At 37.3% G+C, this 25097-nt stretch overlaps 2 protein-coding genes across 3 annotated transcripts; one reads left to right on the plus strand and one right to left on the minus strand.

Annotated features, from left to right (window-relative positions):
- The first annotated feature begins 1605 nt into the window (after window positions 1-1605).
- Window positions 1606-18796, plus strand: zgc:85777 (uncharacterized protein LOC405871 homolog). Its single transcript, XM_053613041.1, has 9 exons — window positions 1606-1827; window positions 8780-8900; window positions 14788-14917; window positions 15302-15408; window positions 15964-16131; window positions 16314-16487; window positions 16933-17094; window positions 17862-18012; window positions 18269-18796. Exons 1-9 carry the CDS (start codon window positions 1639-1641, stop codon window positions 18357-18359), a joined length of 1293 nt encoding a protein of 430 aa, XP_053469016.1. The 5' UTR covers window positions 1606-1638; the 3' UTR covers window positions 18360-18796.
- Window positions 18779-24298, minus strand: bet1 (Bet1 golgi vesicular membrane trafficking protein). Of its 2 annotated transcripts, none has more exons than XM_053613043.1 (4): window positions 24091-24298; window positions 21503-21612; window positions 21310-21366; window positions 18779-19853 (listed from the first exon to the last, which is right to left on the minus strand). In XM_053613043.1, the coding sequence occupies exons 1-4, from the start codon at window positions 24107-24109 to the stop codon at window positions 19698-19700; spliced, it is 342 nt and encodes a 113-aa protein (XP_053469018.1). In that variant the 5' UTR covers window positions 24110-24298; the 3' UTR covers window positions 18779-19697. The 2 variants fall into 2 exon arrangements, with proteins under 2 accessions (XP_053469018.1, XP_053469019.1); XM_053613044.1 differs by lacking the exon at window positions 24091-24298 and adding an exon at window positions 23349-23815.
- Between the last annotated feature and the right edge of the window lie 799 nt (window positions 24299-25097).

Here is a 25097-nt window from a genome sequence, read left to right on the forward strand (position 1 = left end):
TTCTCTTTTAAGTGGTGAAATTAAACAATAATTTTGTGCAGCGATTGTCAGTTTTGGTGCATGCCATGATGGGTTCAACATCAATATGTACAGACTCCTTGTAGAAATATTTATTAAAAAACTTTTAATGTCTACAGTGTCACCTCGCCATGTGCATTTATCTGTGTGGTTGTGCGATATGTCCGGAGTGTACAAGATTCTGCAGGTATTTCTGACATGGATAATGTCTTTTTGCCTTATATTTTACTTATACCACAATGTTATCTCAATTTTGATTGGTCATAAATTGTTAATTAATTATTAATACCAGCTCTGACAGTAGACCTGTCTGTAATTCAAATAACAGGTTTATATTAATATTCTTATTCTATATTATTTATGCTGTAGTTTTCCATCATGAAAACAAACACATAATATAAGCTTAGTAACAGACGGATTTAAAAATGTGTTATTTAACCAAGAAAAAATTATTATTCATATTGTACAGATTTGTGTAGGGAGACATATATTTTGCCTTATTACCTTCAAGGAAGAGAAAACTTTAGGTGAGCAGATCACTGTGTTAGCTGCTATAGTTATAAGTGGAACCAACTTGTCTTGTGGATGTTGCACAACATTAAATAGAACTATAAAGGAAAACAAATGGTAACTGCAAGGAAATTGCTGTTGTCTAAGAAGTAGAACACTTAATAAATAAAATAATAAAATAAAACACTTTGGGGTGTTATTTGAAAATAATCAACTTTGAGGTGGTAACAGTAACTCCCTTTTTGCACACATCCTGTCATTGATTATTTTCCAATAACAGCACATCTTATATATGTTACAATAATAATAATAATAATAACAATATTTTTCATTTATATAAGATAAACTTTATTAATCATACACTGGGGAAATTCACTCGTTACAGCAGCTCAATTTCACACAACAGAAAGAAAATGAACATTAAACAGAAATAGAATAGAAATGTCTTTAAAAAATATAATAGGAATAGACAAATCAGAATAAGAGTAATAATAATAATATGTACACTATGAACACCCCATTTTATATACACCTCGTTTTATATAGCGCCTTTCTACAAGCTCAAGGACACTTTGCACTTCATATACATTTAACAGGACAAAGTACATTAATATACATTTCAACAGAAGTTATAATCTCAATTACAAAACAGGAAATAAAACATCAATCACTAATAGACAGATAGTGCGCTGAGAACAGATATGTTATTCCTTACTTGAATGTGGCCTGTTCCACATTCTAATATTCAGTAAAGAAAGTGGAATATATTGAATTGGCAATACAGTAGAGAATAAAATGTATTCTACTGCATGTCTGAAGATATTTCTAGAATAATGCACATGGTCATTGAGAGTGAAGTGTTATCAGACTGACGCAAGATTTCACTCAACACACTTTTAGAGAGACTTAAGAACTGTAATCGGTTTACTCAAATGAGTAACAGGACTGAAATATTTACTAACAAATATACGATAAATGTCTTCCTTGCGTCAAAACATGCAAAGAGGGAGGGAGAGGAAAAAAAATGTTTTGTGTAGCCATTTGCAGGTGATGGCTGACCTTCTGATAACACGACGCAAGTGCGCATGCGCGCAGCAAAGTGGCCCGAAAATGGCACTAGGCGTAAGAGCACTCCGAATGCACTTTTGTGCAAGTCGCCACTTTCTTAAAACAACTGCAGTTTATCACCAACGGCACTTCTCGGAAAATGTGTCCTCCAAATCTAAGGCCAGTGCCGAGCCGGCTGATCATATTCTCTACACACAGGAGCATTTTGCACTGAAGGACTCTCTAAGAAAGGTAACTGTGGCTGCATATCCTACTATAGGGAACATTACATTTTATTTACAAGCTCTCGCACACAATATTTTAAAGTTTTGGGTTGTTTTTTTTTATATACGTATTCTCCCCTACCAAAAAAAATTATAAATAAATAAAAATTGGCCGCTGTGGTTATTTTTATTACGTATGAACCTGAAAGGGCATTACAGTTTCCAATATAGGTAAGGGGTCACTATAGTTACATACAGCACAGGCTAGCAAGCTAACACAGCTCCACACCTGGCATTCATACAACCAGCAATGGGCTATTACTTATTTGATTAAATGTAACGTTAGGAAATCGTATATTTCCTTGCATAAATCTCTATACGGTACGTCTGCATTTGAAATATCGACGCTACGGCCTCTGTTTTGGAAACGCGAGTAAAGGAAATCCGCGCGGTCACATGACCTCACCGTACAGGGAATCTGGTGAGCTGAGTGACTGCGTCGGAATGACGCAGAACCACGCAGCCTGTCGTACTCCACGCTAGCTAATTTCCGGTATCTGAACTCATCATAATGAAAACAGAAAAAGAAAAAAACAAGTCGCTTTGTAAATTATCGTAACTATAACCTGTGTCATGATTTAATTATATTTTCTGATAATTACAAATAATCTTCATGACAAACCTGTTTTTGTTTTTTTTTTCCCTCACAAGATAATATTAGTAAAATCTGGCTAGCTGTCCCTAGTGAAATAAAATGTTTTGCTACATTTTTTCCTGCTCCCATTAGAGGCACCAGTTTACTTTGTCTTACAATCAGTGCTGAAACAGAACAGTGGCCGAAACCTTGGGCATCAATATACTCTTATTTATTGTGACTTTATGATGTCATTATGTGTCGCCTAGGAGGGCATGGTGGCTTAGTGGGTAGCAAGTTTGCCTTACACCTCTGGGGTTAGGGGGCTCAAATCCTGCCTCTTCCCCATATGTCCCCAAGCTTCAGGGGTTTCCTCTGGTTTCCTCCCCAGTCCAAAGATATGCTTTGTTGTCCAGGCTCCCCTGCAACCCTGTGTAGGATAAGCGGTATGGAAAATGGATGGATGTGTAGCCTATTGAAATTGTTGACACTTTATGAAAATATTACAGTGACTCTGTCAGTGAGTAAGTCTGATTTTTGGTCTCTGTACCCAACACAAAGTTCCAGTTGTAGCTCCAGTGATACTTACTGGAAGTTCAACAGATATATTTTGTACATTCTCTCGGGAAGGGCGCCTTTCATCAAACGGTGTAAACGAAAGAAAAAGCTGCTGTATGCAGGTCCGTTGGGATTGAGGTGGCACCTAATCGTTGGTTTTGGAGCTTGAACAATGGCAAAAAGCAGCTAGACCGTGCAATTCTGCAATATCGAAGTTATAAAAAGTCTCAGTAACTAACTATAGGAGTAAAAATTTAGACCTTGAACATTGTCATACTTCCACCTCCTTGTCAGGAAACCACTGCACATACATTGAATCAAAGTGCTGTTTCTCAAAATAGTGTCGGCTGGAAAAGGTTGTAACAGAGAAAGGATGTTGCTTTGTGTTATATTCCCATGTGATTTTGAGTATGTTAAAATGGGATACTGATATTAGATTTATTATTATTATTATTATTATTTTTTAAAGGAACATTGCCTTTTGGGGTCTATAATATCACTGTAGCATTTACATTTACTGTACTTGTTAATGCATTCAAATGAAATGATCATGTTATTTATTTTGTATATTTTTAAGATCACATAATGAATCAAATATCACTTTTGTAATGTTGAGTAACTTATTTATATGTTGGTTGACATACTAGAAATGTAATAATAATAATAATAATAATAATGTAGGCCAGTAATTGTGTCCTGTTTGTTGAATGTGCTGAAAAGTTAAGTGCCCCTGACCCTCCATATAATGTCCTACAATTCTTCACTGCAACAATAAGCTTTTTTGAGATTTGGATTCCCAGAAGACCTCAATGCTTCCAGTATTGCCTTTTTATGGTACCTCCCTTCCTTTACGGTGAATAATCCTTGGCACTTGAAGTTGGTGACTGATATAGTGTGGATTTATTACTGGGAGGTTGGAGCAGTTGAACACTGTTATCACTGGCTAGTGAAATAACTTATCAGTGTTTTTTGGATGAGGTTTAGTGTGTATTCCTCCTCTCTACAACATTGTTCCATTACAGACTGTTTCCATAGGCAGTGAAAAAAGGGTCAGTTAGTAAAAATCCATTCCTACTGAGAACTTGTGTTACACTTTGGTCAAATAAACATTCGTGGTCCATCTATCCATTCTAATCAGTCTACCCATTTATGTGGTCCACTTAATCCATCCATGCACCCAAAAATCAAACCCGATCTATATACTGTATCCATCCATCCATTCAGTCTATCTAGTCCATCTATCTAGTCTGGTTTATCTATTACATTTGCCATCGATCTAGGCATCCAACCATTTGTCCAATCCAGTCTATCTGTTCCACCTAGCCACCCTCTCCAGTCTATCCAGTCCATCCAACCAATCTGATCAGTCTATTCCCATCTGCCATCCAGCTATCAAATTCACCTATCCTTCTGTCCATTCCACTCCAATATTCCATTCTACCCATCCAATAAAATCTATACAGTCTATCCATCTGTCTAATCAATCCATGCGTCATTCCATTCAGTTGAACCATTTTTTTCCAAGTCTATCTGGTCTACCCATCTTTCCATCCATTTAGCCTATCCGTCCATTCTGTCTAATCTAATCCATCTATCCATCTATTTAATCAATCTTATTAACAATCTTACAAAATATAGGGTGGCATTTTAGCATTAATAGCATATCAATCAGATTGTACCAGAAGGTTTTTTAATATAGTGCAATATTTTTAAAGGGGTCCTGAACAGAAAAGAAGCTATACAGTTTACCAAAATACAGAACAGTGTAGGATTAGATACTAGCAAAATACAGTCAGATACAGAATGTCTTACTAATTGCATTTAATTAATTGCCTTTGTTACCTTTTGAAGAGCATTTTAACAAAATGTGTTCAATTGAAGTTGTTTTTAATGTGTAAGTTGCCAGGACTTTATTTCTGTACACAAGGGCATCATACAGCAGAATTACATAACAGGGAACATGAAATGGAAGGACAGGAGGGCAAATGTATTTTGACACAGGACATGACTGGACAGGAAATATGTTCAGCAGGAAAGGGCATACTACCATGACTGTGACCGGATAAAAAAAAAAAAAAAGTTCATTAGAAGAATGAATTTGTTCTGTGTCACACTATGTACTGTTCTGTAAATTACTAAATCCTTCCGTTTATAGCTCTGAAAATTATGAAATCTCTTCTCACACCTTTTAACATTCATCTTCATGCTGAAGTGGGTTGAGAAAATGCAAAAATAAAAAGTGCAGTCCATAAGTAATTTAATCTTTAGTGTTGTCTTCAGAAATATGTTTGATGGGGTCTCAGGCCAGACCCTGATAAAGTCAGTTTTGTACGTTTCATGCTATAATTCTGCTGAAAAGTGAAGCTCAATCCAGCGACCTTTGACAAGCACAGTCCAGTGACCTTTGAAGCTGTGCAATTAAGATGATTCTGAACACTTCTGAATTCTTGCTCATCGAATAGTTAATCGTTAGTGGTTCTAATTTGGCACATTTATTAAAAAAATAAAACCCCTCTCTGTTGTAGGTTTCTGCATAAAACCTTTAAAGGATAACCTTAAAAACCCTTTAGTATGTAAATGGAGTTTTTATATATTAGAATGTAGTCCATCCTTTTCCTTTCACTCTTTTGCATTTGTTTGTCAGTGTCAACACATTAAAAAAGTGAAGTATTTTGTAATCTAGGAATAGTGCATCAGGGCAGTGGGGTCCAGCACTCTGGCATTCTTTTTCAATTTAACCCACAGGTTTTCATTACAGATGATCTTATCAACAATAACTTGAGTGAAAAGTAGAATCTTAGCAATATTTATGTGAATTTCAGAGTTTCTTAGTATTTGGTATGTCCTCTTTTTGCTTTAATAACAGTGTGACACAAGTTTGTGTAAAACCTGATGATTCATGTTAGATAAAATCCATCAGCATGTCTTCTGAGCACATGCTCCAGTGGAAGGGATAAGACTCGACTCATGGAAAATCTGACCTTTTGAACAAAGGATCTAATGTGGTCAACATCACAAATTTTCTTAAGTTTAAAAAGTGACTTAAAAATTGCACAACATCTTGAATACTGAATAGTCAAGATGTTGCACATGTTCTTTTTTGTTGTTGTTTTAGAATTTTCTCAATTCTAAACTTTGTTCATTTACAGTTTTTGAAAAATTGAGGAACTCAGACTTTTGGACCCCACTGTATGTGATTAGAGAAACACCTTATGCCCCTCCTTTTACTCCATGTTGTGGGTAATTACTACCAGTAAATACTAAAATTCTGAAAGTACTGGCCAGCCCTGGATACAAAAATAGATGGCTAGACTGGCCCTTCCATATAACAATAGGAAGAAATAGTAGGAAATGATCTATTTCACGGAAGTGACCTGGTAGGAAATAATTCATTGGCAGTGTATGCTACCTAATTGTAACACTTCTTGAGGCTTAGTGATTCATATGTCTGATCTTTGGTTCTGGAAATATTGACGATTACATCATCAATGTTCACATCTTCATCTTGAAGATCGGAAAGCGCTCAGGCAGTGTTTTTCCCATCTTCATCTTTCCAGTTTCTGGGCTGACCGGAGTGGAACCCGATGTGGTCTTCCGCTGCTGTAGCCCATTCACCTCAAGGTTTAACGTGTTGAGCGTTCTGAGATGCTCTTCTGCTTATGACTGTTGTAAAAAGTGGTTATTTGATTGACCATTGCTGTCATGTCAGCTCAAACCAGTCTGATTATTCTCCTCTGACCTCTTTCATCAATGAAGCATTTTCTGTTGCTCACTGTATATTTTTTTCATTCTGTGAAAACACTAGAGACTGTCGTGTGTGAAAATGTCTGGACATCAGCAGTTGCTGTCATCACATTTTCCCCCATTTGTTTGATGTAAACGTTAATTGAAGCTCTTGACCTGTATCTACCTGCACTGAGCTGCCACATGATTGATTGGCTGATCAGATGATTGCATGAATGAGCAGGGGTACCGGTGTTCCTATTAAAGTGGTCAGTAAGTGAGTAAGCTATGTAACTGACATTCCTGCTTGGTGTTTGGCTAGTACAAATGAATGCTGCAGTTTCTAGAAAGCATGCTAGTAGTTAGCCTACAGAGAGTGATATAGATATACAACTGTGTCTTTGTTCACCTTGTAACTGTAAAACTTTAAATGAGTAACAATAAACAACATTCATTAAATTCAAACAATAAGCACAAGACGGTGTTAGAATTGTATTGTGTTCAGTGCTAACTGATGCTTACTAGATACCTACCATTTTAACTAACTAACAACTGGGTTTGCTGCAGCTACTGTGTGTAAATTTGTACATTTTGAAACAGAGAATTAAGTGGTGCTGCAGATACCATCTCTCTAACACACTTACCACCGATCATATTGGGTCCGTTTTCTGCTTCTAAACACACGCTGTGGGAAAATGAGTTCCGTAAGGGTATTTTGAATGGATAAGGACTTGTAGGGTTCTGAGGGAAACGTCAAGGGTTTCCCCTAGAGGAACAAACTGAAAAACTCCTTTAGGGTGTAGTTGGAACCTTTTATATATGAGTGTACCAAAAAGTTAAGAATGTTCAAATGTAGGAATAGTGTATAAGTATATGGTTGGAGACACAGCTAATGCTCCACCTCTTTTCAAACTGTGTAGTACTCAGTTACCACCAGTGAATACTTAGAGTGTGTATCAGCTCCCTAGGTCGTGAGTCAGTATGTATCGTGTACATGAGTGTGGACAATGGTAAGGACCCTGGCTTACGTCACATTGGGACACTGATGACTCAATGTCCAGTGACATAAATGTTGAATGGTCTGCACTTTTATCCAAAGTGCTTTACACTGTTATTCATTGGTAATACATGATACACATGTGGTAACTCTGCTAAAGGTTTAGTGATTCACGTATAATTTCTACAAAACTGGACTCTAAGTTGTTACATTGCATCAGCAGTGGATTCCCAGCTGTTCTTTGTAAGGGTTACTGTTCGGTCAGTTGTGGGACTGAGCCTTGCTACAGTTCTTATTAGTGATGCTGCTACTGCAAACAAACATGTCCTTGTGACGCATGTTGAGGTTGGGTAGTTGGTCTCCCTCTCAAGGAAAACTTCTCTTTACATGCTATAATGAGCTGGAAACACTACTTTACACTAAGTGACAAATGTGGTCTAAATCCATTTAAACAAAATGATACAGAATGGTGGAATATAATTTCTGTAATGTGGTAATGAGATTTCAAATATGAGTCACGGGATGGGACACTTCAGTGATAACAGGAACCGATTTGTTTCACAGATGCACTACAGCATAACATGTAACTAAATACTGCTAAAAGTATGATGTATCACGAATAAATAAAAATTGTTATCGTAGAACTTTCACTGTAATTTTTGAAGAATAAAACAATCCTGGTTGTGCTGTTGGAACGTAATAAACTTTGGGCTGGTATCTGCATCCCACTACCCTGTCATTGCTCATTGTTTCATTATGTACTCTAGTCATCTAAAGACCGTTTTCAGTAGTACTGCTAAGTGTACAAAAGAACTTTTAATTAAACGCACCTCTTCATATTTGGATACGATGTGTATAAATTATTTTGGTGTATATAGATCTGTGTAAGTGGTTTCTGAGAACAGGTGGCAATTATTCAAGCAAGCACATACACTCAAGAGAGTGAGGCCAATCCAGCAGTGTGTTTATTCTAAGTCAAATCTGTATTATACTGTAAAATATCTCAAGGTAAGGATGCTTAAAAATGTCTGTTGCTTTTGAAAAGCTGTACATTGTGTTTTATTACAGCTCATTGATCAGGAGATTAACCCTTTTGTGGACAAATGGGAGGAGGAGGGTCAATTCCCTGCACACAGAATTTTCAAGATCCTCGGGAGTGCTGGATTTCTGGGAGTCAATAAACCTGTGGGTGAGCTGACCATACGTTTTTAGATTAAAGTGACGGGACGCTACAGAGTAATTAACTCTCTTACTACACTTCTGTACGAGAATGGAGTTGAGCATGTGGAAATTTGATGTATGAGAAGACGAGAGTTTGATAATGACAATATTAATTAAGGTTGAGTTGTTCTGAATAGACACATGCACAAAGGAATACATAGCAGTGCGCTTCTTTTAATGTATTTCTGAGCTCATAAATCTATTGTAAGCACCAGGACTGTGCGTAAAGAGCTTGAATATTAATAAATGTGTCCTCAGCGACTAGATTTTAATTTGTCTGCTGTGCCAGTTAAATAGCTAGTCATTATCAAAGTAATATTTCAATAAGGTAAATGATTAAATGTGTATTAAGTGGTATTTCTTATTGAAGGGGAAACGATATATTGCAGTCCATGAAACTTTGCATAGAGGCAAAAAAAAAAAAAAAAAAACATTAACTTGTGAGGAATTTTCTTCAGTCCTCCTCATTCTGTGTTCCTTAAAGAATCCTGCGTTTTTATATAGTTTTTTAATTGTTTCAAAGATGTGGGTTTGGAGCCAGCACAGTGTTTGGAGCAATGAGAAATTTACTTTATAAACCAACGGGTCAGGAGACAGAGGCTCTTGCATTAAGAAACGCTGACACTGGGAATGTTTTGCATTAGCAGGTAGGATTAAACAAGAGCTTCAGAAGCCTAACCTGTACATGAGATTACCATCTGGGAACTCAAATCACCTCACTGGATATGTACAACCTTTGTTACTTGTGAGACACTTCTTGTGTACGATATTACTTTTACTGAAATACTAAAATGACTCGTGATGATTTTATGAGGAAAAAACTGAGGATTAATTCTTCATTTGAGACAAAATAAATATTTGTGTTCTCGTAATCCCTAAGAGAGGAGCTATAATTTGTTAGAAACACAGTCAAAATGAACTAAGCGCAGAATATTTGTTTAGGTTTAAGTCCTTTACTTCTCATGAAGACTTCTGATTTTCTTGGCTCAAGATTCATTTTTCAAAACATATAAAACTCGAGGATTTCTCATTACTATTTTGTAACAACTGCGCATAAAAAAAAAAAAAAATACCACAACGCTGTTGAATTAAGCTCTGATTGTTTAGAAGGCAATGATTAATTTTCTATAATAGCAGTTTTCCATCACAGGAGAGACATCATGAAAGAAGACTTTGTACTTTCCAGTTTCTCTTTGACATGGCAAGCTGTTTTATTCCTTTTCTTTCTTGATTCATGTTTTTTTTTTTTTTTTTATTGTTATTATTAATACCAAGACCGAGAACACTCCGAACATTCATGCTGCGAATCTGCTGTATTACCACATCATGTCATGAGGAGGCAACACTGAACTCATTGTCATGTTCATGGAACCAGTTTGAGTTGACTTGTGCTTTATGACATGGCATGTTATCATGCTGGAAGTAGCCATTATAAGATGGGTATTGTGGCCATAAAGGGATACATGTGGTCAGCAATAATAGTCAAATAGGCTGTAGCATTTACACAATGCTCGATTGGTATTAAGTGGCCCAGTGTGTGCCAAGAATACATTCCCCACACCATTATACCACCACCAGCAGACTGAACTCTTGACACAAAGCATGTTGGGTAAATGAATTCATGCTGTTGAAGGCAAATCCTGACCCTTCCATCTGCATGTAGCAGCAGAAATCAAGATGTATAAGATCAGGTGATGTTTTTCCAGTCTTCAGCTGTCCAGTTTCAGTGAACCTGTGCCCTCTGTAGCCTCAGAACCATGTTGTTGGCCAACAGGACTGAACTCAATGTGGTTTTCTGTTGTTGTAGCCCACCTACCTCAATGCTCCATGTGTTGTGAGATGCATTTCTGCTCACCACGGTTGTATAGAGTGGTTGTTTGAGTTACTGTAGCCTTCTTGTCAGCTCAAACCTGGGCAAAACTGGGCATTTTCCTCTGACCTCCTGTATCAGCAAGGTGTTTTCATCCACAGAATTGCCGTTTACTGGATGTCTTTCGCACCATCCTGTGTAACCAGCCCATCTGGCACCAACAACCATGCCGCAGTTAAAGTTACTGAGATCACATTTCTCTCCTTCTGATATGTGCTATGAACAGTAACTTAATATCTTGACCTGTATCTGCATGATTTTATGCAGTGCGATGCTGTCAAGTGATTTTCCAGTTGTCTGAAAGAACCTTATAATTACAAGATATGGAAATCGATTAATGTATTAGTCTTACCTCATGAAAATCTATCACATTTAAAAGGACCAACATTCTTGTAAACCTGAAGATATAGTCATGCAGGACACATGGCCTTCCTGTTCAGGGTCTTTCAGAGTTTGCTGAAATGAATGATGAATTATCATAATGAGAGATGAGTGAAATCCTGATTGGTGTTGATATGAAACATCTTTTTCCACTAAGAAATAATATTCCCAGTGCTATAACCACTCACGAAGAGGAAAGAGTGTGAGCTGTATCTTGGACAAGGTTGGGCACCACATCAGTGACCTCTCCTCCCTGTTACTACAAATCTTGTTATTTTAACTCGTGAAATATTTGCCGGTTGCTTAACTTGGCAGCTGAACTTGTTTTGGGTTTTTTTCCCCCTTTTTTAAAGAACGTTTCTATCTTTTATCAAGTTCAGTGGTATGTACTGAAACCGGTTGCTCAATATTAATTACAAGATATTGCACATTTTTATTCCAGTTGTGGTGGCAAATTTTTCTGGGCCTCGTTTTTGTGCACTGCATTAACCGTAATTGTGAAATTTGTCACATTGAAGCCATTCTTGAACAGTTTCAACAGCGTTAACACCGCCGTTCCTTTAGGACAACTGGGGATTGCTCTTTAATTTCACGCTTTGATTTATTTAAACATACTCTCAAAGTGTAGCTGTAAAATAGCTTGCGATCAATCCTAATTAGAGCCATGATCATGAAGCGCACAATAAAAACCTGACAATTAACACTGACTGAACCATATCACATTCTTCATGGTCTTTCTAATAGTGGACCCCATGAGATTTGGCACTCAGTGGCTGTTTCTGTCTTATCAAGAAACTGAATGTTTTTTGCCTGGATGCTTCATTTAAATGTACCAAAGCCAATGTTCTTTTTCCTCTTATCTGTCTGCTGTTTCAGGCTTCGTCACTGCAATAGCCTTATCACTCTACAGCTGTATCTGCTTCCTCTGCATTCACTTTCCTCTGCTAGAGCCAGACACTCCTATTCTGAGTACACCAGGATTAAATGACCTGTACTGCTGAAGGAAATATTGTAAAGAGTTGTGTATCATGTGCTTATATAACATACCTGAGCCAGTGTAATGGATAAATGCTCTCAAATAAGGTGAAATGTTTTTTGCTTTGCGTTATGCGTTTGTGGTGTGACGTTTCACAGCTTACTATTTGTAATATTGCGTAACTAAGAATTATCTTTACAATAGACATATAGGTGTAATTCGTTTCAAGCACCAGTCTCGGTAATTGTGTGGCGGTCTAAGAAAAGCCGTCTGAGCTCACTGTGGAATCCTGGCAAACAGGAAAAAAAAGGACAAAAAAAAAAAAAAAACAGGGTTTGACTAAAATGGTTTACTTTGATGTTATAGGCAGATTATGTAGAAATGTTTTTATTAACGTTTTAAACTTTTATAGGTGTTCTGCAATGATGCATAAAGGTGCCAGTTAAGAAAAAAGGCTATAAAAAAAAAACAAAAAAAAAAAACACAGCTGTAGGCTAATAAAGATGTAAACATAGATCTAGTTTTCATAGTCCCATATTTTTTATTTATTTATTTTACATTTTTATATATTTTTTAATAGATCTCCGTAGATAATAAATGCATTGGTGTGTCTCAGTGTAGTCTGAATGGAACTTTAGTATGATGTAAATTTCTCCACTTCCACCTTTGGTGGAAAACAGATTTTAAAATGTTTGAATTTTACTTGTAACTGAGGTACATGCAAAAGAGAAACTTAAGCTCCGGAAAGTTTTGAAAAATTTGGTTTTGTGCAGGGTTTTCCCAGGCCACCACACATTTAAGACAGACCTGAGAAAGAAGTTTAAACTGAAGCCTTGTTTCTCAGAAGTGATGATGGAACCGAAGTTCAAAAGAAGTTCTGAGCATTCATAGGGTTTTGTGGTTTTTTTTTTTTGTTTTTTTTTGTTTTTTTTAACAGTAGGAGGATTTTTGTTTGGCCAGTATCACTTATAACAGCAATAAATGGTCATTCCCTCACCACCCTCTAATTTTCCCTCTCTTTAAGTTAGTAAGACAAAAAAACACAGCTTGTAATGTTCCCAAGAAAGTTACTGTTATAAACATACTCGAGTAACACTCGTGTGTCGGCGATTTGTTCGATGCAGGGGAAACGGGGGAAACAGGGTTGGATGAACGCACTCTCTCGCATGCCGTAGATAAAAAGACCTTTATTTTTCTTGACAAAAACAAATAATGAATGAAAACGTGTTGAAATGAAACCTTACTATTGAAGGAGCGCGGTCAAAAAAAAGGTGTGCTTCCCAGCTCTCCATTTCCATCCGCACCTGTTGGAAGGTTAACCCACGTTATATGCACCTCCCATACCACACGTGACCCATGAGCAAACGCACCACCAAACCTCACAAACACAACACAATCCCAAACAAACAGATCAAAAACAGCCCCAAATTCCAACTCCACAAAAAAATGGCATAATGGCTGTAACAACTCGAGACTCCATCCATCCATCCATTTTCTATACTGCTTATCCTACACAGGGGCACGGGAAGCCTGGAGCCTATCCTAGGGAACTCGGGGAACAAGGTGGGAGACGCCCTGGATGGGGTGCCAGCTCATCACAGGGCACAATCTCTCTCTCACACTCACACACACACACACACACGCACAACGGACCATCCGGAAATGCCAATCAGCCTAGAGTGCATGCCTTTGGGCTGGGGGCGGAAACCTGAGTACCCAGAGGAAACCCCCGAATCATGGGGAGAACATGCAAGATCCACACACACAGGGCGGAGGGGCGAATTGAACTCTCCTTACAGAAACATTCACCAAGTCCCTGTGAATTAGCTGTTACTATAGAAATAATTCTAATGAGTATAGTCTAATGAGTGCATTAATATAAACCTGTGACTTGCTTTGCAGCTTGGATTATTGTCAGAGCTGCTGTTATACAAAATCTTCTGACCAATCAGATTAGAGAATACAACAGCACTGTAGTAGAAACATTTATTGACCAAGTAGTGTTACTGTTAAGTAGTAAACACCACATTGTTTTTTTTTGTTGTTGTTGGTTTGTTTTTGAAAGTAAACTTCTATTTTCATAGTCTATACTGGTTTTAATATATTCTATATCAGTTTTGTAGAATGTAGCCTTTATCTCTAATACTTGATAAAAAGTTACTTGATTTAAAAATAAATTACGCTTCCACCTGGCTGTAGGAAATGTCAACTGTCTGTGATATAAACACATTTAAGGAATCATCTTCCAGTAGTCGAAGCTATCACCAGTATCACATTTATTCACATATTGCTACAGGTTAATCGCTTTGGAGGTGGGTGGCCATTTCAGGTGCTACTGGATCATTAATCTTCCAAACTGCCACATGCCCCCGCCTCTCCCACCTCTCTGAAGTGAATTTTTAACCTTGGGGAATCTGCTTGGATGGAGCCATATATTAGGCTAGCCTTGGTCTTGATCTCTAAGTATTTAGCTTCGTGGAGGCTCTTAAACATGACATACTACCCTGAATAATGTGTGAAAAGTAATTAGTAAATTGTAATGATATTTAGAGTGCACTTTAGATAAACAGAAATCAGAGGAAATGCAGTTGAAATAAACAGTCATTTGGAGTTGTTTGATGTTGACAGAATATGGAGGTCTGGGATTGGACTTCAGCTACAGTGTGGCTGTGGCAGAGGAACTGGGCAACATCAACTGCGGAGGCATTCCCATGGCCATCGGTGTTCAGTCTGATATGGCTACTCCTGCGCTGGCCAGGTAACTTTGAGTAACCTCTTAAATGTGGTACATAAATAAATGAATTTCCTGAAATTACTATCAGCTGTGGTTTTAGTAGGGTCCATACAGTAATTTTACAGTAATTAATACAGAAAGTTGCACCTAAACATCCTGGACTCTCAGTTCCGAGTTCAATTTTTGACTTTTCTGCACTCTTCTGTGTTGTTTTGGTGTAAGTTGTTGTATCAATAACCTTGTAAATGAATTTTCTTTTATTAAAATCTCAATTTGTTTTGGAAAGCTCTTTCATCACCATCTCATGAGGTTTTTGCTTGCAGTAATGAAAGGAGCAAATTGTGCCGAATAATGAATAATGTTCAATTATTGCTTTGAGGTATGTAACTGAACACAATGCCCCTGTAGATTTGGGTCTGCAGAGCTGAAAAATGAGTTCTTGCTTCCATCCATAATGGGAGAAAAAGTGGCATGCCTGGGAGTGAGTGAAGTTGGTGCTGGCTCTGATGTTGCAAGTAAGTACATTTTTCCCCCCAAGGAAAAAGGCAACAAGGGATTAGCATAGTTGTACATGAGACACAAAATTGATTAAAGTGGAGAAAAGCGTTTTAGGCAAGAAGAGATTTTAAGCAGAGCTAATTGATACATAGAGTATTTTGTCCATCTGTTTACGTTCTAGGAAAAAGGTAGCACCACAAAGGATTTTGTTTCTCTCTCTCTCTGGAGGAACAATTAAAGGTTCAAAAGAGTTTCCCTTCATTTCAGAGCCTTTTTAGAACTCTAGGAAGTTTAAACATCCACAGAACCTACCATTAAGAGAACCTTTCTTCATGCGCACACAAGTAAAATCTCGATGGTAGAAATTCCCAGAGTTCCCCAAATGTTTTCATTAAGCAAAACACCATGTTACATCTGTGCATCCTTAAAAGCAGAACTGGCAGCTGCTTGTTTTTCCAGTAACCTGACTTGGCTAACTAGAAACAACTTCCTCTAAGAAACACTTTTGGAATTTGAACAGAGTTTTCTGTAGATTCTCATAGACTGATAAAAGAAATTCTGTTGTGCTCCAGGCATAAAGACCACAGCTGTGCGTAAAGGAGACGAGTTTGTCATTAATGGAGGAAAGATGTGGACCACCACTGGCACACAAGCAGACTGGATGTGCCTCTTGGCCAATACAAGCGATGGGCCACCACACAGGAACAAGTCTCTCATCTGCCTACCTATGAATCTACCTGGTAGGAGTGTATGCAAAATCAAGAAGCTGTTTGTCCTCAGAATGTAATTTTTTAGGAGAATGTAGGGTCAATCAAGAATCAAGAAGGATGAATACTTCCTTATGTATGATTACTGACTCCTGTTCTGATAGCGCCTTAGCTTATTTGTACTGAATCTTTACTCTGAGGCTGATCTCTTACAGGAATTCATATTGCCCGTAAGATTGATAAGCTGGGCATGAGGTCCTCGGACACAGCAGAGGTGTTCTTCGAAGACGTTCGGGTGCCATGTAAAAACATCATAGGTCAAGAGGGAATGGGCTTCACGTACCAGATGCTGCAATTTCAGGAAGAACGTCTTTGGGGAGTGGCCAATAGTAAGTGCTAGTGGTATTTCCCATGTATCCCATAGAGAACCATTTACTCCCTAGTACTGAGAGAGTATTTGGAGTATGATTCACTGCCTGTGTCATCTTGACATCACATGAATGACGGCAGTGCTCTTTATGAAATAAAAGTACAACACCTCTACATTGCTTAACTTTGCAAAGTGACCTTAAGGTAATTTGAAAACATGTTTCTCTTTGACTTCAACTTCCTCCATGACAGACTGTTTCCAAAAATGTCTGACTGTATATGTGGGACTGGTCATCATGTGGAGCTGGAAAGTCTGAGTTTTACTTTCATTACATGAATAGTTGCCTCTCTTGTGGTCAGTGGCACATGTACTCCTGCCTGTCTGGGATCCAGATTATTGAAGCTCATTATTGTGATGTTTGTTTATTATTATACCACTAACACTTTTCTGTTTGTAATATAAAGTATTAACAATGATGGAGAAAGTGGTGCAGGAGACAATTAACTACACTCGGCAGAGGAAGATCTTCCAGCAGCCGGTGCTGTACCACCAAGTAGTGCACTTCAGGTTAGCAGAGCTGCAGACTGAGATCGAGCTCCTGCGCTCTCTGCTGTACCAATGCACAGGTGGGCCAACTCATCGACCTAATCATTTAAAGCAACTCCAGCGGGATACTCCATGTTTAGCTGCCCTATAACACGGGTTATATTTGTCCGTCATGCCATTGTTTTCACATTTTGTTTGCATGTGTTTAAACTTGAGCCGACGGAGAACACAACTTGAACTGCTGAAAGCAATTTTAATAAATGCTTGGAAAGCCATGTCATTTTGTCGGGCTATTAAACTTGTAAAGACAGTTTGCATGGTATATTTACCATGTACTTATCGGGAAAGAGCAAGTAAATGGAGCTCTGCTCTCCAATGAATGAATGACATTCCTTATAAATGAGAAATGAAAAGCTTGACCTGTACAATAATTAAAGAATACGGGACCATTTTTAACTTTCCTTATTGACATTCCTTTTGTTTAAGATAAGAAATTATGATGCAGTATAAGATCATGTTTTTTTTGTTGTTGTTGTTTTTAAACATATTTCATGAAACTTGCTGGAGTTGCCCTTTAAGCCCATTCTTTCTTTTGCAGTTGTACAGTGAATTTGCTCAGTTCTCAATACAGTGCTAGCAAAACAAAGTCTGGCCTTAAAGCAAATATATCTAGTGAAGGTCAAATACTATGCTCCAAATTGAATATTTCACTGGCTACTTATGTAATGTGAAAAGCAACCTACCACCAGCAAATACTGCCATGAATTTACTCTCAGGAGACTCGATACAACACGGTAAATGGTTCGGTGATGACTTTTTTCTCTCTCTCTCTCTCTTTTGTCCTTAGCGCTGTACATTAAGGGCAACGATGTGACAAAGTTGGCAAGCATGGCAAAGCTGAAGGCGGGTCGTCTGGCACGTGAGTTGGGAGACAGCTGTTTGCAGTACTGGGGCGGGATGGGCTTCACCAGTGATGTCCTTGTCAGCAGGTTCTACAGGTCTGTCCCCTGCTGTCTTTTTGTATCCAACTCTACCTAGTCTTTGCCCTCAGTCTGTCATTAATGCATATTAAGCTGTAGTGACACCTAGCGATGTGGCTGATGAAGGCAAAAGTAAAGACCTTGCCCCGACTTGAATTTTAAAAGATAGTGGTTTCTAATACTCCATCACTTAACAAATTCATTACAGCCTCATAATGGCTCTTGGATGATTATGTAGTTGAAACTACGTCTTTTTTTTTAATCTCGTCACCAGGGACTCCAGACTGATGTCAATAGGTGCAGGAGCAGATGAAGTCATGCTCTCAATCATTTGCAAGTACATGGACATCTTGCCCAGAAAATAACACCACTATGCAATATCGGTGTTGGTGCGAACAGTGTTCTTAACTCAGTTTGAACTCGAGTGCAAATCATTTTAATGAAGTAGGTTTTCCATTACAAGATTATTATTGTCACCGAAAAACCCCTCTGGTTTATTGTTCTATACCGAATCTTCAGGAGTGAAATAACCCTTTTGAGTGATAGATATCAGCTTTTTCACCCTAAAGTGTAGTCTTACTCATGTTACTTTTAACCAATGACATTGTTTGATGCAGAAAACCAATTTGGTACAGGAGCATTTTCATTTTGGGAACTATTTTTTTAAAAACCAGTACAAGGTTGTTGTTTTGTTTGATTGTACAAAGTTCTAGATAAAACAGAATTAGTCCATGGATGATTGATATTGGTTTGTATAATTGTAAAGTGTATATAAAACATTAAATTACTTTCTTCAACATTTTATTGTTGTATATTGTTAAACATTATTAGATATTTTCTCTTACGTACAAATCACAATTGCGAGAAATCCATTTCATTTTTAGTCCAGAGCTGTTAAGCTTAAGATATCTTCTGTATATTCAGAATTCATTCTTAAATTAAACCTCAACTTACAAGTCAACAGAAAAAGGATTAAAATGTTACGGTTAGAAAAGATTACGTTTATCACTGTTGATTTTCCCCCTCAGAAAACATTTTTAATGTTTACACATTTCCTTGAACAGGGGCAGACCGTGACCTCCCTATCGTTTAGAGCTTTTGTGCATTCACTACAGTGTTGTCACAATTATTCTGAAAGGACATGCTGACCAGGAGGCCAGCTTAATAAGTTGTTTACACCAAGAAGCTTGATGAACAATTAGCTTGACAAAATAGACGATGTTTTTCTCACTGTTTTTCTGTTCTCTGACCTGCAGCACAGCCTGGATCTGTGTATTCATAGAAAACTAACATCTTTGTTTTCGGAGAGTTTATATAAAAAGCAGTCGATTACTTCCTCATATGATGCATGCATTGAACTGTGGGGAAAAAACATTCTGGGATAGTATGATTAATCCTAGGAAACAGCTGCATATCTAGAATGACATATTGGCATTGCCTTAAAGCCTTTTATATCTCACACTGAATACTGATAATACAAACATTTACATCCTAAAATGACCAACCTATTACAGTGAGGAATACTAATAACTTCTGTCCCTGATTTTGCATAACTTTTGAGTGAAATATTGAACACATCAGATACTCTTTGTTAATCATTTCAGAGGCATCACTGGCCTGATTCGTTCCGTTTGTCTGATGCAGCGGAGCATGGCACACAGGGTAGAGGATGTCAAGAAAGCAGTCAGTCATTAGTCTTTCCATCACCTCAGTTTGATCACCCAGTAAAGAACAGTGAATACAAAGAGAGCAAAAAGTAGCATGTAGCAGTAGATTTTGGTTTGACTTCCTCTGGACAGCAACTTCAGTCTGCCCATGGTGGCTCCCAAGAAACCGCCAGTTGAGTCAAAGTCCGAGTCCTACAGCAAATTAAAAATATTATGCAGGGTTTGTTCTGGGTTTAGACCAATGGTCTCATCATAATTAGCTAGTGTACCTTTGCATGTCTGAAATTCTTAAAAGAATATTCACCTAACAGATTACGCTTATGCACCTCATATGCAAATTCGCAGCCTGTAGGAAGTTTTCCTACGCATATATAATAGACACGCTTTGTGAACAGGCTCCTGAACGTTCGCTCACTAGGAACTAATTAAAGCATTATTCTCTACTAAATATGTAGACTGCAGTATAATTTGCATTGTAAAACTGCACCACGTGGCAAAACTGATTAAGCTCCTCACTGCCGAGATAAGCACAACTTTCTGATGTCTAGATCACAAGCAAATTTCAACAACAAAGTGTGAGCATGAATATTTTCATTCTATACATCATATTGGCACTCAATCAAATCCAGAATGAACCTCTTTTTAGCACAAATAAGTCCTCATAATGTTTCATTATCATGTAGAATGAGACTGATGGTTTAGACGACATGTCTTATATTTGTAAAGATGGATATTTACATTAGCATTTCAGGTAGGCCAGCAACTAAGGATTATTCTGATAGTTAACCAATTGTTTTTTTTTTTTTAAATTCACTAATATGATTATTGTAAAATGATATATACACATACATACACACACACACTAAATGCCAAAACATTTATTGAAAAATACTTCTTTCCAATATTTCAATCAAATAATGCTTCTACTTTGAACTAGGCTTAATTGTAGAACAGGTCACTAACTACAGTACAGTATTACTCATTTTACAGAAAATCTGTCCTGACATGAGAATATTATCAAGTGCTTACCACTTTTTTCAAATAAGACAGTGATGTTTTTTAATTATTATTATTATTTCATGAATAAACAGGATAAGCAAAAATCGCAAACTGCTTCTCTGCATTTATTTTAAATTTGTCGTCAGTATTCGGCTGGCAGATCACGTGGGTAGGATACTTTTTACTGTGTGTGTGGATGAACATGTCTGTCAGCCACCACCGAAGACCATTTCTGACCCAGGAAAATCCCGGAGTTAATAAGCATGATTGAACCCGGGGCATTCCACTTTATTTTATTGCAATGAAATGGAATATTACAGATCATTTTTAACGGTTGAATGATTTGAACTAAATTCTACATGGTGTGAAGTGCTCCGACTCCCAGATCTGGTGTAGACCACTAATACGAACTTTAATGTTTTTAAAGCTACAGCGTATAGGATTTCTTGGGTTAAAAATGGTTTAATAAATAAATAAATATAATAATAATAAAAGACAGTTCTATTTGCGGTCACAGGACATAGTAATGTTTTTAATGTCAGCAATTTTAAGAAGTTAGCAAAACTCCTAGACAATTGTAATTTATCCAACAGTTCTTTGATAGTGCCCAAAGGATCTGACATGTAAAAATAAAAACATATAAACTTACCATGTCTGATAACATTTTATTTTGGTATTTGACTTCAGTCCCGATGTCAATTGAAAGCTGGCGAATTATAAGAAGAGACAAATGATCATTCACCTGACTGACTACTGACTACTCAACAGCATACACCTTTAAAATACACCATATTGGCTATACTGTGACATATACCTGCACATATAATATTCATATAACTTACATGTTTCAGTGCGTCTACTTTGGCTCTAAGACCTTCTTGTAAATGTTCGTTCTCCTCCTCGTAAACGCTGTAACCGCTGGCCACATAATTCCCCTGCGGCGCTCCTTCACCTGTGAACCATTAAATAAAATGCTTTGCTTTAATTCATTTCATACTGCATAAACAATAATACAACAGCTTTAATCACAACACTATGACAATTTAAAATCAATCATAAATTGGAGCATAAGTCATGGTTTCACGGTCTTTGCAGCAGTCCGCATAATACCTAGTGGTATACGGAGGCACAAGAAATATATACCGTATATATAACACGAGTTTTAATTTGGTACCGTGAAAGATACAATACATTCCTATAAAAGAATTTCATTGCATAAGAAATATAGGCCTATTTTTTGTTATACTAATACATTTTTAAGCAGAAGACATTTATCTGCTGGATGGATGACAGTTTATTCTGCCTAATCATAACTTTGCTTGCTGGATTAGATTGCCTAACTAGATTAATTGTATTATAGTATATACTGGTCTAATAAATTACAACGGAGAGGATTCAATATCTGCCCAGAAGACATGAAAAGTGGTTAAAGGCTGTATGTAATAAGGGCAATGGGAATACAAGGTATTAGCGAAAAATGTCGATTATTTCCACTATTAAAATCTTAAGTACACCATCTGATGACGATAAAGCAAGATCTGTGAAACATAGCCCATTGATATCAATTTAACATCGTCTTTATTTTCTAAGGGCATGCAAACGTTTGCACTTAGTACAACTAATATAACATTGTTACACATTGCCTGAACAAAGTAACTTTATATCACATATGAAACCAGCACTAGATCTCTAATTTAGATCAGGTCAGTGGGTTAATGAATAATCAGTGATGAATAACTTATCAGCTTCAACGGTTCCACAGATGAAGAATACGATATCTCTCAAAACCTCCGGTCTCTCCAAAGGTGAAAGAAACTCGTTTCTTGAACTTATCTTGTTAATAATTTTCTTTGTTTTAGATTTGTTTAAAAAAAAAAAAAAACTTCATTATTCCCATTATGAATCCACTGAACATTTGGTGTGTGTGTGTGTGTTCTCATGTAAACACAAACACTGTTTTGAACCTACCTGCATTTCAATATTAATTTATCTATCAACAGTTCTCATGGCTAAGATCTTCACTGTAATGGAATAAATGGAGTAATACATGTCCTGGTTTTTGTCTCCTTTATTCAGAATTGATTTATCTTCTTTTAGGTTTTTACATAACAATTGTGCCCTGAAACACTGAAAGTGTACAAAGTAGGGATGCACCGAAATGAAAATTCTTGCCCGAAGCCGAATATAATGAAAAACTTGGCCGAATACCGAACACGTTTTTTCCATTTATTTGACCATTTTTTTCACCATTGCATAAATTAAATAGTCAAAATGTGCTTTTTACTATTTTGTCTTGCTTTTCAAAGAATATTTTCAAAATTTCAAAATATTTATTTAACACTGAACATTTTTCATTCCAGCAGGCATAGGCTACCAACAAGGCACAATATAACTTTAAATAAATAAATGAGTAAATTGAAAATATTCTGATGTGGTCATCTTTGAGCCCCTTGAATAGCCGATGTTAGGCCTGTAACTGACTGCTGAAAGAATGGAACACTGTAGCCTACAACAAAAAAGTGCATTGACAAGAGTGCAAAAAATGGTTGTATTGGGTTCTATACGGCTGATTACATTGGGGATATATACCGCTCGCGTCCCTGTACACCTCGAGTATTATTATATTTAGATATACTATAGTTAGATACGTTGTTAATGTTCTGTTCCCTTAAATAAATATGTCTTTACCTGCTTCCATACTCTACTCCCTTAAGTCTCGCGACGTGACCGAATACTCCGGAACAGAAACAAAACAAACGCACATGTCCACAGTAAACAATGTCACGGTTGTCAACATCCGAAGAACATGCGCTCGTGCATGCGCGCGCCCCCTCATCTGTCCGAGCGCGCTGCCGGAAGTGGAGGTCTTGAAATTCGCGTATCTCACTCTGGTTGCTAGGCTATTTGGCGCGTCATCAAACACGTCATTGTTCGGTCAAATTTATTCGGCCGAACACCGAAAGGGGTTTTTTTTTTTTTTTTGCTATTTTCGGCCGAATAATTTCGGTTGTCGAACATTCGGGGCATCCTTAGTACAAAGTCTTTTCTTGAATGTATTTTTTTCCATTTATTTCCTTTTTTGTCATTAATGTCATTTCCCATTCATTTCAAGCCCCTGGTCAGGCTGTTATCCCAAAGTTCATTGTAAATGAATGAATGAATGAATGAATGAATAAATAAATGAATAAATAAATAAATAAGTTCCACGTATGACGTTCCAACCATTTATGCTAGCTAGTTACCCAAGTAAGCCCCTTAAGTAAGCTACATGTAGCACATCTTCCTAAAAAAGCGCAAATAATTAGTTAAGTAATAGTAAGTCTCAGCTTACACACGGGAAATGGAAAGAACACAAGTAGAAATCGTAACCAGTTATCTAACCTGTGAGAATAATCCATTTTGATGACTAGCACTATTGAGAATGACTTACCCAAACCTGCACGCCTCATTTTACCGTCAAGTTTTCACCTGTGTTTTTCCTACAATCACCTCACCTAACTGCTTAAAACACCGCGTTCACTCTTTACACACAATCTGTTATAGACAGAAGAGAAATCCGGCTATACTTCTGATATCTTCGCTAACAACTGTTAGCCTAGGTTTTCACGCCACGACAGCCTACGGAAGCCGGTATGGACCCTGAGTGACACGCCGAGTCGTCACGTGATCAAGAGGAATGTGGGAAATGCAGTTTTCACGTGTAGCGTTATGAAATGGTGAACGACAAAGCAAGCAAGTTGTTCCGGTGTGACTCATTGAAGTATCTGAAGACATTCTGCAGACTCAAATCGCAATAATAATAATAATAATAATAATAATAATAATAATAATAATAGTTATTATTATTATTCAGATTTGAGTCTAAAACAATGCTACAGAATGTCTTCACATATTTTAATGAATCACACAGGAACAACTTGCTGTCTTTGTTTTACATTTACATTTACATTTATTCACTTAGCAGATGCTTTTATCCAAAGCGACTAACAAATGAGAAAAATACAAGCAAAGCAATATATCTAGCAGAGAACAATACAAGTAGTGCTACCGTACAAGATCCATTAATTGAGTTCTAGAAGAAGCAAAGTGCACAGAGTAGAGGTGGAAAGTGCAAATATATATAAATATATTTTTATTTATTTTTTTTTTTTATGAGTTGGTTAGGTGTTCATGGAAGAGGTGGGTCTTTAGCTGTTTTTTGAAGATGGTGAGAGATTCTGCAATCTGGATTTGAGATTGGAAGGTCATTCCACCGCTGGGGAACAGTTAGTGTGAAGGTTCTGGAAAGGGATCTTGCGCCACGCTGAGTGGGAACTACTAAGCGTCGGTTGCTAATCGATCGCAGATTGTTTGAAGGAACTTAGGCCTTCAGGAGAGAGTTGAGGTAGGAGGGTGCTGTTCCTGACAAGGTCTTGTAGGTGAGCATCAAGGCCTTGA

This window comes from Ictalurus furcatus, chromosome 24, assembly GCF_023375685.1.
Source record: "Ictalurus furcatus strain D&B chromosome 24, Billie_1.0, whole genome shotgun sequence".
Lineage (NCBI taxonomy): Eukaryota > Metazoa > Chordata > Actinopteri > Siluriformes > Ictaluridae > Ictalurus > Ictalurus furcatus.

Coding starts and splice junctions, on each gene's coding strand:
- zgc:85777 (XM_053613041.1), top strand. CDS start 1,639: ATGGCACTAGGCGTAAGAGCACTCCGAATGCACTTTTGTGCAAGTCGC. Junction 15,409..15,963: donor TGCTGGCTCTGATGTTGCAA/GTAAGTACATTT, acceptor GTTGTGCTCCAG/GCATAAAGACCACAGCTGTG. Junction 17,095..17,861: donor TCTGCTGTACCAATGCACAG/GTGGGCCAACTC, acceptor TTTTGTCCTTAG/CGCTGTACATTAAGGGCAAC.
- bet1 (XM_053613043.1), bottom strand. Junction 21,367..21,502: donor AAGTAGACGCACTGAAACAT/GTAAGTTATATG, acceptor ATAATTCGCCAG/CTTTCAATTGACATCGGGAC. Junction 19,854..21,309: donor ATAAAATGTTATCAGACATG/GTAAGTTTATAT, acceptor AATTTGCTGTAG/GACTCGGACTTTGACTCAAC.